Genomic DNA, 19,332 nt, shown 5'->3' on the forward strand with positions numbered 1-19,332 from the left:
GCATTTCCAGGAAGACTTGAATGACCTAACTATAAGTGCACCAAAGAGGACATACGTCATAAGACCACTTTGTGTAGTCTCAGTGCTGATATAAGATGGTCATGTAAGTCAAGAATTTGTGGTTCACCTTCTGCTGCTGATAGGCATGAGATTTATTTCAGTACTAGCATTTATCCCTGCATGTGTGTCTATATACTGTATATAATCTGGTTCATAACTCAAAAGTAGTATCTGAAGGATTCACAGCCTGAGTTATATTTTATTGATCCTGAGATTATAAACAGCATCAATGTTTTATGCTTTGTCACCTGCTTGCATTGATTCCCTCTTATAAGAGCAAAAGGCTATCATGTCCAAGGTGTGGAAGACATTTGAATGATTGAGACTTAGTCATAGTCTATGACTCTGGGTCCCTATGTCATTTTATTTGTTTCCTCTTAATATTGGGATTTTGACAGATTGTGATACTGCTAAGGACAGCTCAGCTCTCTTTGCATATTATGACTCAGCGGCAATGCTCAGTTCCTCTGGGTGAGAGTAGAAGGTAAGACAAATCAGCATGTACTTGCATATAGATGCGATGGAGAAGGTACAGAGAAGGGCAACCAAAATGATAAAGGGGATGGAACAGCTCCCCTATGAGGAAAGGCTGAAGAGGTTAGGGCTGTCCAGCTTAGAGAAGAGACGGCTGAGGAGGGATATGATAGAGGTCTTTAAGATCATGAGAGGTCTTGAATGAGTAGATGTGAATTGGTTATTTACACTTTCGGATAATAGGACTAAGGGGCATTCCATGAAGTTAGCAAGTAGCACATTTAAGACTAATCGGAGAAAATTCTTTTTCACTCAACGCACAATAAAGCTCTGGAATTTGTTGCCAAAGGATGTGGTTAGTGCAGTTAGTGTGGCTGGGTTTAAAAAAGGTTTGGATAAGTTCTTGGAGAAGTCCATTAACTGCTATTAATCACATTTACTTAGGGAATAGCCACTGCTATTAATTGCATCAGTAGCATGGGATCTTCTTAGTGTTTGGGTAATTGCCGGTTCTTTTGGCCTGGTTTGGCCTCTGTTGGAAACAGGATGCTGGGCTTGATGGACCCTTGATCTGACCCAGCATGGCAATTTCTTATGTTCTTATGTGTTAGAAAAGGTGAACTGATTGTTTAGGTCCTTCAAAGAACTCCTATTCACAGTCCTGCTATGGATGCACTGATTCCTCAGGGAGCCCCTATTCATGACTCTGGGATGAGTACACTGTCAGGATTTTCAGGGAGCAAATATTCATGGCCCTGGGATGGCTGCCCCATTTGCTCAGGATCCTCAGGATCTTCACTGTTGCTTGGGAAAATGGAATTCCGGTCTTGGAAAGATTACTCAGAGTCACATAGCAAACATTGAACAGGAGACAAGTACATAGTTCTGTGCACTTACCTCCATACTATACACTTCACTTCCAATTCATAGTGTTGATTTGCTGCATCATGAAAACAGTCTGATGCAGCAATTCCACTTCCAATGTATTTGTGCAGGGCACCTTAGTTTTGAGCAGTGAATTTGTTTACAAAAATAATCAGAATTCCATAGTCAAGCATATTACATTCTGCTAATATGACTCCTTAACCTGAGGTGATTTGAAGCACAAGTAACAAGTTTGTCATCTTTTTGAGAGATTCATTATGAGACGCATTGTAGCTGAGAGGGATACTTGTCAGTATGCAGTAAGAGAATCAGGAAATGAATAAAGGTTCTGGCATACCTTTACTGTTTCCATCCAGCGGGGCTGCTTCGTCTGATAGTACAGAACTGATCTGTACTCATTTACTGGCTTCTCTCCGGCTCCAATGCAAATTGCACTCTGATTCAAAAAAGAGAAAAGCACAGTTTGATTTAGTTGTTCTTTACCTTGTTTACCTTATTTGTTTGATAAGAATAAGGCGGAGCTGTTGCATTGTTTCTATGAATATTCTAGCAAAGAAAAAAAATTGTCATTTTACATGTTCTGCAATCATCACTTCAAAGGCTCTAGATCATTACACTTTATATCTTCTCCCTGTGGCATCAGAGTCTGTGTGTTACACATTATACCTAAGAACATAAAATGTACTAAACTGTTATGCCCAGCATCCTGACCCTGTGGCCAGTCCAGGTCACTTAGAAGTGCTTGTCAGAACCCAAATAGGAATTCCAATTCTGTATTACTCACGGATTTTGGATATAAAATAAATGAGGTCTAAAATATGAACGTCTCGATTTCGGATAATCAAATGGCAGAGATTAAAAGTCAGTTCCCATTTAAAGTAGTAAGGGAGAGGGTGAAATATCATGGCATATGAATTGTGAACGTGGACCCTTAAGCCGAGACAAGGTTGTTGCTATCTCCAGGGGGTGATCCCTGGAGGTCCTCGTCATCGGGTGGCAGTTCTGGGGGAGAAGACCAACGGGACCTTCACCTATACAAGTACTCTCTTGGTAAAATCACTGTTAAACCTAATACGAGTTCAATTAAAATTCTTTCTGGGGCTACATTGGAAATAAAAAATCAGCACAACACACTGCTTCGACAGCAGGGGGAATAAAGAAAAGAGGAATTATATTCAGACAACTAACAAGGACTGAATGGCACAGGCTGGGTAAACAAGTGTGGGAGTAACTTGCTTATTGCAGCAGTTGCTACCCCTGACCAATTGAGCTGGATGTTTCGCTTGGATGCAGCTCCAGCGCTGCTCTCTACATCGATGGCAGGGAACCAGGGGGTTGCTGATGGGGGGCCAAGAGTAACAGATAAGCATGAGGAAAAAAAAAATAAAGTGGAAAGCTTGCTGGGCAGACTGGATGGGCCGTTTGGTCTTCTTCTGCCGTCATTTCTATGTTTCTATAGGTAGTAAATAATAATAACCTGACAACAAAATTCACAGATAAAGTACAGGACTTGAAGGTTAACCTCAATGGAAAATACTCAAAGCAAAATGATCAATGAGAAACGAAATACAGCAAAAAGACTGGAAGCCGTCGAAAATGCACTAAGGGCCCATAATTTGCATATTCTGAACTTTCCTGTCATCAATGCAATTTCACCGCTGGAATTGTTCAAATTATACATGAAACAAGTCCTGAAAATACCGGAACCTGCTTTGCCTGTAATGGCGAAAGCTTATTATCTACAGCAGAATATCTCAACGGAAGTATAAGATCCTCCTATAGACATTACTAATATATTAGAAATGTCTTCTGAATTTGAGGTTAACCGTAGAAAACCAATGCTTATATCTTTCGCTTTTTTATCTGAGTGTAATAATATACTTCGCTTGTTTTTCAGATACAAACAATCTCTGTTTTATGGTAATCATATCTGGATCTTTCCAGATGTTGTAAAAGCGACACAGACTCGCAGAAAAGAGTTTCTAGTAATTAGACCTGAGGTACAGAAATTAGGTGCAAAGTTTACCTGGGGTCCTCTGTCACATTCATCCTACCTCCAAGAGGTGCTTCGTCCTGGTCACCTTGGCTCCTCAGTACGCTAAATTTGTGGACGTTTTTCCAAGGAGAGTGCCGAGACACTTCCTGAACATCGCCCCTTCGACTGTGCGATTGACCTCCTTCCAGGTACCATGCCTCCTCGAGGATGAGTATACTTTCTATTGTTACCCAAGACCCAAACCATGTCCAGGTATGTTCGGGAGAACCTTGACAGGGGCTTTATCAGACCTTCCACATCCCCAGCGGGAGCTGGCTTCTTTTTTGTGGAAAAAAAAGTATCAATTACCTTGGGCTGAACACCAACACCAGGAGAGACAAATACCCACTGCCACTCATTCCCGAACACCTGGACCATCTACAGGGGGGCAAACTATTCACAAAGTTGGACCTCCGAGGGGCCTATAACCTTGTGGACATAAAGCAAGGCAATGAATGGAAGACCACCTTTAATACAAGAGACTGTCACTATGACTACTTAGTGATGCCTTTTGGACTTTGTAATGCACCAGTAGTGTTCCAACACCTTTTGAATGAGGTCTTCCGGGACATGCTCCTCTCCTGCGTCATCGTGTACCTTGCTGACGTACTGATATTCTCCAAGGATCTCGCTTCCCATTGCAAGGAGGTCAGACAGGTACTTCAAAGCTTAAGAGACCAAAAGTTGTTTGCCAAACCAGAAAAATGCCTGTTCGAACAGGAGGCATTTCATCGTCTCGTTCACAGGATTTCACATGGACCCGGAAAAGGTTTCTAGCATCCAGAATTGGCCCCAACCTACAGGGCTCTAGGCCCTCCATCATTTCCTCGGGTTTGCTAACTTCTACAGGCATTTCATCCCACAATACTCCTGGCTGGTAGCACCCCTTACTGCCCTCACCAAGAAGGGGGCCAACACCAAACAATGGCCACTCAAGGCGATAACAGCCTTCAAAGATCTGAGGTGTGCCTTCCTCCAAGACACCTGCCTGCGGCACCCTGACCCCACACGTCTAATTGTGGTGGAGGTAGATGCCTCCGACATAGCTGTGGGGGTTCTGAGCCAATACTCTCAGAAAGGAGCCCTGCTGCCCTATTCTTACTTCTCCTGGAAGTTCATGCCTGCTGAGAAGAATTACAGCATTGGAGACAAAGAACTCTTGGCCATCAAGATGGTATTATTGTGTAACCACTGACTTTATTGTATCATATTATTACCTCAAAAATATAAATAAAAAAAAAATAAAAGTCTGTCGGAAGACGGTCACAAAATGAGATAATTCTTGTAGGAGTGAATCTGACCACTCCTACAGGGGTGAGGCCCAGGCCAACACCTTACCCTCCAATTGAGATAGGATGAAGGTGTCCTTCATGAGTTCATCTTGGAAGATGGACAGCTGCAGAGCATACTGCATATAGCATTGGTTGATAAACCCTCTGCAGAGCTTGGAATCACCATTGAAGCAAGGCGGAACTGGTAGGGCCAGCAAGGCCCTGGAGGAGGAGGGAGATGGCTGTTAGTTGGCTGAAGCTGGTACTGGAACCGAGTGACCGGATAGGGCATCAAGCCGGGCATGTAGACGCTCAATGGAGGAGGCCAATGCCTCAAGGAACAGTTGCTGTTCTTGTACTTTAGAAGCCAGGCCAGGGATGGCCGCCGAGTCCATGGCCTTTGCAACCTGTTGTGCAGGAGGTGGACCCTTGAGCCGAGGTGGGGTTGACGCTACCCGTAGGGCAGGCCCTACAGGTCCCACCGTCGGTAGGCGGAGCTAGCTGACTGACGAAGGCCAGATGGAGTTTCGCCAATACCAGCCCTCATTTCCTGCAGGTTGAGCCCTTGGGTGCCGGGGCCGGCTGGAGTTAGGTGGGCCTCCATCTGAGGTCTTCTGGTAGACGAGGAGGAGGTCAGCCAGGGGCCAGCAACAGAAGTAATGGAGAGTCTGAACTGGAAGAGGCTGAGTCCCGGAGACACGGGCACCAAGAGGAATGAGAGTCAGACAGGGGGTGCCCGGGTAAGAACAGGCCGAAGCCTGAAAGGCCAAGTCCAGAGTAGTAACTGAAGAGGCGTCGTTGAACAGACTGAAGTCATGGCAGGCGGCAGGCAAGGAGTTATTTCAAGGCAAAAGTCAGGTCCAGGAGATAATCAGTAGCGTGGTCGGGCAAAGCAGAGGTCAAGTCCAGGAGATGATCAGTAGCATGGTCAGGCAAAGCAGAGGTCAGGTCCAGGAGATGATCAGTAGTGTGGTTGGGCAAAGCAGAGGTCAGGACCAGGAGATGATCAGTAGCGTGGTCGGGCAAAGCAGAGGTCAGGTCCAGGAGATAATCAGTAGCGTGACTGGGCAAAGCAGAAGTCAGATCCAGGAGATGATCAGTAACGTAGTCAGGTAAAGCAGAGGTCGAGTCCAGGAATCAAACCATAGAACACAAATAGAGTAAACACAAGGCACAGGAACAAGAAGAAGTAATGGCACGGCACAAGCAACAGACCCTCCAGGGTAGCATTATCTGAAATGCCACCCTGTTCCACGCACAGGTCCCCAGAGGCAGGCAGAGCTCTGGAATCTCAATGTGTGGATTAGACAGTGGTGCAAGGAAGAGGGTGCAAGGGGTGTCTTTTCAGAAGGGACGGACTCCACCTTAACCAGGATGGAACCAGGCTACTGGCACTAACCTGTAAAAAGGAGATAGAGCAGCTTTTATACTAGAATAAAGAGGGAAGCTGACAGTAACTCAGCAGCGTATGGTTCAGAGGGAGGTGTCTTCGAAGGATACTAATGAAACAGGAAAGTTAGGACAACCTAGCATAGAAGTTTCAATAAAAGCATAAGTAGTCCATATGCTTACAAGTAAAGAATAACCTGAACTAAAAGTTTCCAAATTATCCCTGTCAACTGAAAAGCAGGCTGATGATATAAATTAAAAACACATTTTGAAATGTCTGTATCCCAATGTCAGAAGTCTAAGAAGTAAGATGGGAGAGTTAGAGTGTATAGCAATAAATGATTAGATAGACTCAATTGGCATCTCAGACATGATGAAAGGAGGATAACAAATGGGATAGTGCTATATCAGGGTTCAAATTATATCACAATGACAGGGAGGTACAACTTGGTGGACGGATGGCGCTTTATGTCTGGGATGGCATAGAGTTGAACAGGATAAAAATCCTGCAAGAGACTAAATGCACAATAGAATCTTTATGGGTAGAAATCCCTTGTGTGTCGGGGAAGACTACAGTGATAGGAGTATACTACCGTCCACCTGGTCAAGATGGTGAGACTGACAGTGAAATGCTAAGAGAAATTAGGGAAGCCAACCAAATTGGTAGTGCAGTAATAATGGGAGATTTCAATTTACCACAATATTGACTGGGTAAATGTAATATCAGGACTTGCTAGTGAGAAAGTTTCTGGATGGAATAAATGACAGCTTTATGGAGCAACTGGTTCAGGAACTGATAAGAGAGGGAGCTATTATAGATCTAATTCTTAGTGGAGCACAGAATTTGGTGAGTGGCTTCTTTACAATAGTAATCATACCATGATGAAATTTGAATTAATGACTGGAAGGGGGACAATAATTAAATATATGGCTTTAGCACTAAATTTTCAAAAGGGAAATTTTGATAAAATGAGAAAAATAGAAAAAAAACTGAAAAGTGCAGCTATAAAGGTTAAGAGTGTAAAACAGGCAATGACATTGTTAGAAACGCAGTCCAGATGTATTCCACGCATTAGGAAAGGTGAAAGGAAGGCCAAACGATTGCCGGTATAGTTAAAAGTGAAAGAGGCTATTTTAGTCAAAAGATCTTCCTTCAAACATTGGAAAAAGGATCCATTTGAAGAAAATAGGAAAATTCATAAGCATTGGCAAGTTAAATGTAAAACATTGTTAAGACAGGCTAAAAGAAAATTTGAAAAGATGTTGACCATAGGAGCGAAAACTCATAATAAAAACTTTTTAAAATATATCCGAAGCAGGAAGTCTTGAGGTAGTTGGTTGGACCGTTAGATGATCAAGAGGTTTAAGAGGCGCTTAGGAAAGATAAGTCCATCATGGAAAATCCATCATGGAAAGCGTAAATTAATTACTGAGGATGATGTTGGGGAGATACCCATTCCTGAGATGGTTTCCAAGGGTGACGATTCAGATGAACAGATCCAAATCATGTAGAACCTGGAAGATGTAGTAAGCCAGACTGACAAAATAAAGAATAGCAAATGACCTGGACTAGATGGTATTAGGGATGTGAATCATTTTTTGACAATTTAAAACAATCGTCAGATATATTTTAAATCGTCAAAAATCGTTAGAGCCGCGATACATCGTCAAAAAATTGTAAATCGGGGGAGGGTGGGAAAACCGGCACACCAAAACAACCCTAAAACCCACCCCGACCCTTTAAAATAAATCCCCCACCCTCCCAAACCCCCCCAAAATGTTTTAAATTACCTGGAGTCCAGTGGGGGGTCCCGGCGCGATCTCCCGCTCTCTGGCCACGGCTGCGTTAATAGAAATGGCGCCGGTGGCCCTTTGCCCTTATCATATGACAGGGCAAAGGTAGCGCCAGCGCCATTTTGGTTCCTGGCTCCCGACATCACGAGTGCAGGAGATCGCTCCCGGACCCCCGCTGGACCCCCCAGGGACTTTTGGCCAGCTTGGGGGGGCCTCCTGACCCCCACAAGACTTGCCAAAAGTCCATCGGGGGTCCGGGAGTGACCTCCTGCACGCGGGCCGTATTGCCAATATTCAAAATGGCGCCGGCGCTACCTTTGCCCTCACTATGTCATACGGGCGACGTCGGCCCGTATGACATTTTGAATATTGGCAATACGGCCCGCGTGCAGGAGGTCACTCCCGGACCCCCGCTGGACTTTTGGCAAGTCTTGTGGGGGTCAGGAGGCCCCCCCAAGCTGGCCAAAAGTCCCTGGGGGTCCAGCGGGGGTCCGGGAGCGATCTCCTGCACTCGTGATGTAGGGAGCCAGGAACCAAAATGGCGCCGGCGCTACCTTTGCCCTGTCATATGATAAGGGCAAAGGGCCACCGGCGCCATTTCTATTAAAGCAGCCGTGGCCAGAGAGCGGGAGATCGCGCCGGGACCCCCCCACTGGACCCCAGGTAGTTTAAAACATTTTGGGGGGGTTCGGGAGGGTGGGGGATTTATTTTAAAGGGTCGGGGTGGGTTTTAGGGTTGTTTTGGTGTGCCGGTTTTTCTGCCCTCCCCCGATAAAATGATTTTTTAACCAAAAAAACTAAGACGATCCGATTTCCCCCCCCCCCCCAGCCAAAATCCATCGTTAAGACAATCGATCACACGATTCACATCCCTAGACGGTATATACCCCAAGGTTCTGAAAGAACTCAAAAATGAAATTTAAGACCTATTAGTAAAAATTTGTATGCTATCATTAAAATCATCCATTGTACTAAGAAACATAGAAACATAGAAATGACGGCAGAAGAAGACCAAACGGCCCATCCAGTCTGCCCAGCAAGCTTTGCACATTTTTTTTTTCTCATACTTATCTGTTACTCTTGGCTCTTAGTAACCTTTTGGTTCTATTTCCCTTCCACCCCCACCATTAATGCAGAGAGCAGTGTTGGAACTGCATCTATGTGAAATATTTAGCTTAATTAGTTAGGGGTAGTAACCGCCGCAATAAGCAAGCTACACCCATGCTTATTTGTTTTCCCAGACTATGGTTGTTGTCCATATATAGATCCTCTTTTCTTCATTCCCCCTGCCGTTGAAGCAGAGAGTTATGCTGGACTTGCATTGAAAGTGAAGCATCAGACTTTCTCCCCTGGCTTGAAGCAGAGAGCCATACTGGTTATGTGTGAAGCATCAGTCTTTCTCCCCTGCCGTTGAAGCAGACAGCTATGCTAGATATGTATTGAAAGTGAAGTATCAGGCTTATTTGGTTTGGGGTAGTAACCGCCGTAACAAGCAAGCTACTCCCTGCTTTTTTGTGAATGCAATTCCTTTTTTCCACACTCATTCACGTCCTCTAGACTTTATGGATCCACAGTGTTTATTCCACGCCCCTTTGAAGTCCTTCACAGTTCAGGTCTTCACCACTTCCTCCGGAAGGGCATTCCAAGCATCCACCACCCTCTCTGTGAAGAAATACTTCCTGACATTGGTTCTGAGTCTTCCTCCCTGGAGCTTCAAATCGTGACCCCTGGTTCTGCTGATTTTTTTCCGACGGAAAAGGTTTGTCGTTGTCTTTGGATCATTAAAACATTTAAAGTATCTGAAATAGAGATGTGAATCGTGTGATCGATCGTCTTAACGATCGATTTCGGCTGGGGGGGGAGGGAATCGGATCGTCGCGGTTTTGTTTTTTTAAATATCGTGTAAATCGTAAATCGGGGGAGGGCGGGAAAACCGGCACACTAAAACATCCCTAAAACCCACCCCGACCCTTTAAAATAAATCCCCCACCGTCCCGAACCCCCCCAAAATGCCTTAAATTACCTGGGGTCCAGAGGGGGGGTCCCAGTGTGATCTTTTACTCTCGGGCCTCCGGTGCGTTGTAGAAATGGTGCCGGCGCTACCTTTGCCCTGTCATATGACAGGGCAAAGGTAGCGCTGGCGCCATTTTGTTTTTTGTCCCCCGACGTCAGGAGCGTAGGAGATTGCTCCCGGACCCCCGCTGGACCCCCAGGGACCTTTGGCCATCTTGGGGGGCCTCCTGGACTTGCCATCTTGGGGGGCCTCCTGGACTTGCCAAAAGTCCAGCGGGGGTCCGTTTTGCTGTACAAAATGGCGCCGGCCATACAGCGTATGGCCGGCGCCATTTTGTACGGCAAAACGACGTCAGGAGCGTAGGAGATCGTTCCCGGACCCCCGCTGGACTTTTGGCAAGTCTTGTGAGGGTCAGGAGGCCCCCCCAAGCTGGCCAAAAGTCCCTGGGGGTCCAGCGGGGGTCCGGGAGCAATCTCCTACGCTCCTGACGTCGGGGGACAAAAAACAAAATGGCGCCGGCGCTACCTTTGCCCTGTCATATATATGACAGGGCAAAGGTAGCGCCGGCGCCATTTCTACAACGCACCGGAGGCCTGAGAGTAAAAGATCACACCGGGACCCCCCCACTGGACCCCAGGTAATTTAAGGCATTTTGGGGGGGTTCGGGACGGTGGGGGATTTATTTTAAAGGGTCGGGGTGGGTTTTAGGGTTGTTTTAGTGTGCCGGTTTTCCCGCCCTCCCCCTTCCCCCGATTTACGATTTTTGACGATAAATCGAGGGAATTCCTATTAAATATCGCCTCTAACGATTTTTGACGATTTAAAATATATCGGACGATATTTTAAATCGTCAAAAAACTATTCACATCCCTATTCTAAAAGCCTGTATCATATCACCTCTGCTCCTCCTTTCCTCCAGGGTGTACATATTTAGATTCTTCAATCTCTCCTCATAAAAGTCATTCATTAAGACCTTCTACCTTTTTGGTCGCCCTTCTCTGGACCGCCTCCATCTTGTCTCTGTATTTTCTGAGATACGGTCTCCAGAACTAAACACAGTACTCCAGGTGAGGCCTCACCAAGGACCTGTACAAGTGGATCATCACTTCCCTTTTCCTACTCGATATTCCTTTCTCTATGCAGCCCAGCATTCTTCTGGCTTTAGCTATCACCTTGTCACATTGTTTTGCCGACTTCAGATCGTTAGACATTATCATCCCAAGGTCTCTCTTTGCTCCGTGCACATCAGCCTTTCTCCCCCCATCGAATACAGTTCATTCGGATTCCCACTCCCCATATGCATGACTCTGCACTTCTTGGCATTGAATCTCAGCTGCCATATCTTCGACCACTCTTCCAGCTTCCTTAAATCCCATCTCATTCTCTCCACTCCTTCCGGCGTATCCACTCTGTTGCAGATCTTAGTGTCGTACGCAAAAAGACAAACCTTACCTTCTATCCTGTCCGCAATATCGCTCACAAAGATATTGAACAGGACCGGTCCCAATACTGATCCTTGCGATACCCCGCTTAACACTGCTCTCTCTTCAGAGAGAGTTCCATTAACCAACACACATTGTTTTCTGTCCTTCAACCAGTTTGCAATCCAGGCCACCACCTCGACACTCACTCCTAAGCTTCTCATTTTATTCACCAGTCTACTGTGCGGGACCGTATCAAAAGCTTTGCTGAAATCCAAGTAGATGACATCGAGTGCCCTTCCTTGATCCAATTCCTTGGTTACCCAGTCAAAAAAGTCAATCAGATTTGTCTGACAGGATCTTCCCCTGGTGAATCCATGCTGCCTCTGGTCCAGCAATTCTCCTGACTGTAGATAGTTCACTATTCTGCCTTTCAACAGTGACTCCATTACTTTTCCCACCACCGAAGTGAGGCTAACTGGTCTGTAGTTACCAACCTCTTCTCTGTTCCCACTCTTGTGAAGCGGGACCACCACCGCTCTTCTCCAATCATTTGGCACCACTCCTGTTTCTAGGGATCTATTGAACAGGTCACACAGCGGACCCGCCAGCACATCTCTGAGCTCTCTCAGTATCCTGGGATGAACTTCATCAGGCCCCATGGCTTTGTCCACTTTCAGTTTCTCCAGCTCTTCCCATACATTTTCTACTGTAAATGGAGTTACATCTACTCCACTCCCCTCCAGTTTCTTGTTAACTAGCGAGGGTCCTTCTCCAGGGTCCTCTTTAGTGAACACAGAACTGAAGTATTCGTTTCATATTTCTGCCATTTCTTCATCTCTCTCCACACATTGATCCTTTCCACCTTTCAATTTCACTATACCACTGATATATCTGAAAAATGTTTTGTCACCTCTCTTTACCTCCTTGGCAATCCTCTCTTCCGCTTGAATTTTTGCCGTCTTGATTAATTTCTTCATCTCCCTCAGTTCTACCAGATATTCTTCTTTGTGCTCCTCCCTTTGGGATCTTTTATATTTCTTGAATGCTGTTCTTTTAGCCTTTATTTTGTCAGCTATCTCCTTTGAGAACCAGATAGATTTCATTTTTCTTTTGCTTTTCTTTACTTTTCTAACATATAGATTAGTTGCCTTGGTAATTGCTCCTTTTAGATTGGTCCACTGTTGATCCACATCTCTCTTGTTCTCCCAGCCTTTTAGTTCTTCCTCCAGGTAATTCCCCAATTTCATCAAAGTCCGTGTTTTTGAACTGCATAACTTGGGTCTTTGTGCTTCTTTTCTGTATCATTTTTGTGATATTAAACCATATCGTTTGATGATCACTGGTGCTGAGGTGGGCGCCCACCTGGACATCAGAGACATTATCTCCATTAGTGAGCATTAAGTCCAGTATAGCTCCTTCTCTCGTGGGTTCCATAACCATTTGTTTGAACAAAGCTACTTGCAGGGTATCCACTATTTCTCTACTATTATTAGATTCTGCAGATGGGATTCTCCAGTCTACATCCGGCATATTAAAGTCTCCAACGATCACCACTTCTCCCTTCTTTCCTATCTTTTGGATGTCTTCAACCAGATCTCTATCCATCTCTTCCTTTTGGTTTGGAGGCCTATAAACCACTCCAATAAAAATAGATGTCCCATCTTTTTTTAGGTTGGCCCATAGTGCTTCTTCATTGCCCCATCTTCCTTGCAGCTCACATGCTTGGATATTGTTTCTGACATAAAGAGCCACTCCTCCCCCTTTCCTATCCTCTCTATCCTTACTTAACAAGTTATTGCCTGGTATTGCTGTATCCCAGTCATGAGATTCCGTAAACCACGTTTCCGTGACAGCAACAACGTCCAAGTTCGCCTCCACCATTAGGCCTTGCAGATCTGGGATTTTATTGCCCAAACTACGAGCATTTGTGCTCATAGCTTTCCAGCTTTCTTTGTACAGGTTACTGCTGTTCCTGGACTACTTTTGTGACCTCTTTAGTTGAGTTTGGTTATCCACTTTTCCTTTTGTATTAGTGCCTTTGATTGCAGAGTCATCCATCACAGTGAGTTTTTTTCTTTGGTTTCTGATCTGGAAATTCTGTATACATTGGGTTTCTTCTCTCTTTTCAGATAACACTTCAATCTTTTTCTCAAGACCTTCTTCAGCATTTAATACAGAGAAGGCATTTTGTACTTGTTGCACTTGATACACTGTGTGTCTCCGGATCACAGGTCTAATTCTACCAGAGCCCACTGTAATACTGTTTTTTAAGTTCCTTAATGCCCTGGGTGAGTGGGGGGGGGGGGGGGTAGAGTTGTGGGCTGCACAGCTGTCAATAACGGGTGTCTGTGGGTCACAGGACTAATCCTACCTGAGCCCACAGTAAATCTCTTTTTTCTTGACTTTTGGTTATTCTGTGGTAATGGGAAATTAATTCTTGAATAATGTAAAGTGGCTGAGACTTTCTTTATTGAAGCTAATTCAGATTTAACGTCAGGCAGATCCTTTTCCAAGGTAGAGAGTTCTAAACAAATGGGGCAAGCCTTAAGTTTCCATATGATTTCCCTCAATATAAAGGCTCCATAATAGTTGCATTGGATAGTCCTCATTTTGGTAATTTGTTTGATGGATAGAAATTAGGGTAATACTAATTTACCTTGTTGCCAACTATGAATTTAGGTAGACTATGTTAGAAACACAAACCTAGGGGTGGGTGGGTAGAGGGGTAGGGTAGGAGGGTGCTAAACAGTTAAACCTTGGTCAAGCTAGTTACAACTGGACCTTTCTGGAATTTAGTTGGTCCTTTGTTTTCTATTGATATAGCCAGCTCTTTTTGCCCCAATGTTCTTATCTAACCAGAGATTATATGTGACACTAAATCTAACTAAGAGCTAGATTCTAACAGAGAAGAAAAGCTGTATGTTTTCTTTTTGTTTAAATCTTGAACACTTGAAGACTGGAGTGAGGCCAATGTAAACCCAATATTTTAAAAGGGCTCCAGGGGTGATCCAGGAAACTATAGACTGGAGAACCTAACTTCTGCTGGGAAAAATAGTGGAAACTATTCTAAAGAACAAAATTATAGAACATATAGATAGACATGGTTTAATGGGACACAGCCAGAATAGATTTATCCAAGGCGAGTCTTGTCTTACTAATCACTGTCTTACTAATCACTTGTCTTACTAATCACCGGTAGATGTAGTGTACTTGGATTTTCAGAAGGCATTTGACAAAGTTCCTCATGAGAGGCTTCTAGGAAAAGTAAAAAGTCATGGGATAGGTGGCGATATCCTTTCGTGGATTGCAAACTGGCTAAAAGACAGGAAACAGAGAGTAGGATTAAATGGGCAATTTTCTCAGTGGAAGGGAGTGGACAGTGGAGTGCCTCAGGGATCTGTATTGGAACCCTTACTTTTCAATATATTTATAAATGATCTGGAAAGAAATATGACAATTGAGGTAATCAAATTTGCAGATGATACAAAATTGTTCAGAGTAATTAAATCACAAGCAGATTGTGATAAATTGCAGGAAGACCTTGTGAGACTGGAAAATTGGGCATCCAAATGGCAGATGAAATTTAATGTGGACAAGTGCAAGGTGATGCATATAGGGAAAAATAACCCATGCTATAGTTACACAATGTTAGGTTCCATATTATGTGCTACTACCCAAGAAAGAGATCTAGGCGTCATAGTGGATAACACATTGAAATCGTCGGATCAGTGTGCTGCAGCAGTCAAAAAAGCAAACAGAATGTTGGGAATTATTAGAAAGGGAATGGTGAATAAAACGGAAAATGTCATAATGCTTCTGTATCACTCCATGGTGAGACCGCACCTTGAATACTGTGTACAATTCTGGTCGCCGCATTTCAAAAAAGATATAATTGCGATGGAGAAGGTACAGAGAAGGGCTACCAAAATGATAAGGGGAATGGAACAGCTCCCCTATGAGGAAAACTGAAGAGGTTAGGACTTTTCAGCTTGGAGAAGAGACAGCTGAGGAGGGATATGATAGATGTATTTAAAATCATGAGAGGTCTAGAACGGGTAGATGTGAATCGGTTTTTTACTCTTTCGGATAATAGAAAGACTAGGGGACACTCCATGAAGTTAGCATGTGGCACATTTAAAACTAATCGGAGAAAGTTATTTTTCACTCAACGCACAATTAAACTCTGGAATTTGTTGCCAGAAGATGTGGTTAGTGCAGTTAGTATAGCTGTGTTTAAAAAAGGATTGGATACGTTCTTGGAGGAGAAGTCCATTACCTACTATTAATTAAGTTGATTTAGTGTTTGGGTACTTGTCAGGTTCTCATGGCCTGGATTGGCCACTGTTGGAAACAGGATGCTGGGCTTGATGGACCCTTGGTCTGACCCAGTATGGCATGTTCTCATGTTCTTACTACATTTTTTTGAAGGGGTAATAAACCTGTGGATAAAGATGAATCAGTAGATGTGGTCTGTTGGACTTTCATAAGGGTTTGACAAAGTCCCCTATTAAGAAAACTAAAAAGTCATGGAATAGGAGATGATGTCCTTTCGTGGATTGCAAACTGGTTAAAAGACAGGAAACAGAACAGGATTAAATGACCAGTTTTCTCAGTGGAAAAAAGGTAAACAGTGGTGTGTCTTTGGGATCTGTAAGAACATAAGCACATGCCATACTGGGTCAGACCAAGGGTCCATCAAGCCCAGCATCCTGTTTCCAACAGTGGCAATCCAGGCCATAAAAACCTGGCAAGTACTCAAAAACTAAGTCTATTCCATGTTACTGTTGCTAGTAATAGCAGTGGCTATTTTCTAAGTCAACTTAATTAATAGCAGGTAATGGACTTCTCCTCCAAGAACTTATCCAATCCTTTTTTAAACACAGCTATACTAACTGCACTAACCACATCCTCTGGCAACAAATTCCAGAGTTTAATTGTGCATTGAGTAAAAAAGAACTTTCTCCGATTAGTTTTGAATGTGCCACATGCTAACTTCATGGAGTGCCCCCTAGTCATTCTATTATCTGAAAGAGTAAATAATAGGGATGTGCAGCAGGGACAGATTTGTCCCATTCGGTATTCGTATTCATGGGGAGCCAAATTTATTTATTTATAACTTTTCTATACCGAAGTTCAAATAACGGAGTTAATTATCACTCCGGTTTACATTGCAACCATAAAAAACAGTGACAAAGTTGTCTTACATAGAACAGGGGGAGAGATCCGTTGCATCCGTTCTCGGGGGACCCCGATCCATTCATTAGTTACCTATGTATTCGTTTCCCAAAAAAAACCCCATCCCAACTCTTTAAATTTAATTAACTACAACCCCCCCCCCCCCTCACCCCCCCCCCCCCCCCCCAAGACTTACCAAAAGTCCCTAGTGGTCCAGCGGGGGTCCTGGCGCGATCTCCTGCACTCGGGCCATCGGCTGCCAGTATTCAAAATGGCGCCAATAGCCTTTGCCCTCACTATGTCACAGGGGCTACCGGTGCCATTGGTCGGCCCCTATCACATGGTAGGAGCAATGGATGGCGCCATCTTGTGTTTTTGTTGCTAAATATACCTTGAATTGGATCTAACCAGGACAGCTCTATTGCAACAAATTGCTATTGTGGCTAGATGCAAACTAGCATGCAATTGGAGAAAACCAAATATACCCTCAGAGGAAAGATTATGTAAGCATTTGGGGAGAATTTATTACAGGGGTAAATTTATAGGAGATAGGTAAAAAATCTTTGAAAAGATCTGGATGCCACATGAACAGTGGAGGCACAAGAAGAAGCCACAGGAGGCTACTCAATTCAAGTAAATGTGATTTGATCATTAGAGGACATTTCGAAGAGCAAATAAAAAGGGAGGGGAAGGGAAGAGGGGTTAAGGGAGTATCATAAAAGTGTGTTCCAACTATATCACTTTATGTGCTGGTGAAATGTTCACTGTGTTCCAGGTTCTTGGAACTATATTGTGTCCTGTTGTATAACTGTATTGCTGGTTCAATAAAATTGTTAATTGCATAAATAAAAGAAACTGAAGATCAAAGCCTGGGAAACGAAGACCAGGGAGACACATACAAAGCAGGAAGGCAGGATGGGATGGGAAGTCTGGCACATGACAAGGCAGGAAAAAGGCAGGAGAACTGGAACACAACAAGGCAGAAACAATGTGGAACATGAAGGAACTAGTACTGCAGGCAGGAGCATGGCAGGAGACCTGATGCTGAGGCACTGGATGGTGGAACAGAGCTTCCTTTTATACTATTGAGGAGTAACCTAGTGGATAAAGCAGTGGGTTATAAACCACAGAAACCAGAGTTCAAATCCCACTGCCGCTCATTGTGACCTTGGGCAAGTCACTTCACCCTCCTTTGCCACAGGTAAAAGTTGGATTGTAAGCCCAGTGAGGCTAGGAAAATACCTACAGTACCTGAATATAATCAGCTTTGAAGTGTCAAAAAGTGGAATATAAAATCTAAATAAACTAGTGCCCACAGGAAAAGCTGGCTGCATGGCCTATAAAAGGGCTTCAGGAAGTGCAGATGGTGTTATGTTTTAACTTGGTTTGTGAGCCCTTGAGTCATGGAGAGAGCTGACTCCACCCACAGGGAGTAGCCCTGTGGGGACTCTCCACGACAGGCGGGGTCTCAGTAGTGATGGACACTGGAGTCAGAGAATATTTATTATACAGCAAAGAGAAATCTGAGGAGCAGGTTGTAAACTCTGTCCTGGAATTAGAAGACCTGGGATGGATTCTCCGGTAGTGGTCTGCAGAGCAGGGTAACCTGGGGAATTTTGCTTCTTGATAAACTTGTGCGTGGTAGTTCCGGTAGTGATCCGTCGTGCGGGGTAGGCCGGAGGCAGATGTGAGTAACTGATACAAGACAGCGTAAATCCAGTAGTGGTCTGCAAGGCAGGGTAACCTGGAAAGTACTTGCTTCAGAAGTAGCTTGTGTGTTGTAGCTCTGGTAATGGTCCACAGCGCGGGGTAAGCAAGAGGTAGGTGTTGTCAATTGGCACAAGACAGCGTGGATCCAGCAGTGGTCCACAGAGCGGGGTAACCCGAGGATCCTACACAGCAGGATAGATGAGGTAACGAAGAGTAGGTCTTGTACTCACAATGCAGTAGAGAATACGTAGTAGCAGCAACGGAGATCCAAAGCAGGAGAATTCACATAGCTGAAGAAGGTGAGACAGGCAGGAGAGGCTCTCTGAGAAGCGGATAGCCCTGAATGCAGCAAGACCCCCGAGGAGCGGGTACCTGAGTCACTCAGCCAGGAACCCCGGTACAGCGATGCGAAGCGTCTCAAAGAAAGGAATAGCAAGATGGAATCCTTGCTAACTCATAGGTAGGAAAATCCGGTTAGCTTAAATACACATAGGCAGTGACGTCATGCAGAGGGGATGCCCCCGAGGTTCCTGCAATGATGTGCACAAGAAGGAGGCAGGCGCGCGTGCGCGCACGTGCCCTGGGTCACTCCAGATTCAAGATGGCGACCAGGATTGCCCTCGCCGTCCCGGGAACGCCAAGGAGGTCGGCGTGCAGAGGCAGAGATGGCCATCTTAGCCAGGATCAAGGCTACTGGGCAAAATGAGGTGAGTAGCAAAGGTCGCAGCCGTCTGCGACCGACGGGCACAACAGATGGTTTCGACCAGGCCCTAGGATGTAGCACGAGTGTCTTGAGGTAAGAGGCGTTACAGTACTCCCCCTCCTAATCCCCACCCCCCAGGCACCTAGGCTTGGGCTCATGGGGGAAGAGCTAGTGGAATTTGCTGATTCACTTTGGAACATGGACATGTTCCACAGGCTCCCAGGAGCATTCCTTGGGTCCATAACCCTCCCAAACGATCAGATAATGGAGTTTGCCTCAGATGAGTTTTGAGTCCATGATATTCCTAACTTGGTATTTAGTATCTGGATCCATGGTGACTGATGAGGGTAGATAATCCTTTTTTGTGTAAAGGATGAACACTGCTAGTTTGAGGAGAG

At 44.7% G+C, this 19,332-nt stretch overlaps 1 protein-coding gene across 1 annotated transcript in view; it reads right to left on the reverse strand.

Moving 5' to 3' along the window:
* Nucleotides 1-19,332, reverse strand: part of LOC115079628 (dedicator of cytokinesis protein 2-like) — a 991,955-nt gene that overhangs the window by 616,772 nt on the left and 355,851 nt on the right. Inside the window, 1 exon segment of the mRNA XM_029583335.1 lies at nt 1,757-1,855. Within this exon segment, the coding sequence (XP_029439195.1) occupies nt 1,757-1,855 (99 nt within the window).

The sequence above is a fragment of the Rhinatrema bivittatum genome, chromosome 18 (assembly GCF_901001135.1).
Source record: "Rhinatrema bivittatum chromosome 18, aRhiBiv1.1, whole genome shotgun sequence".
In the NCBI taxonomy this organism is placed as follows: domain Eukaryota; kingdom Metazoa; phylum Chordata; class Amphibia; order Gymnophiona; family Rhinatrematidae; genus Rhinatrema; species Rhinatrema bivittatum.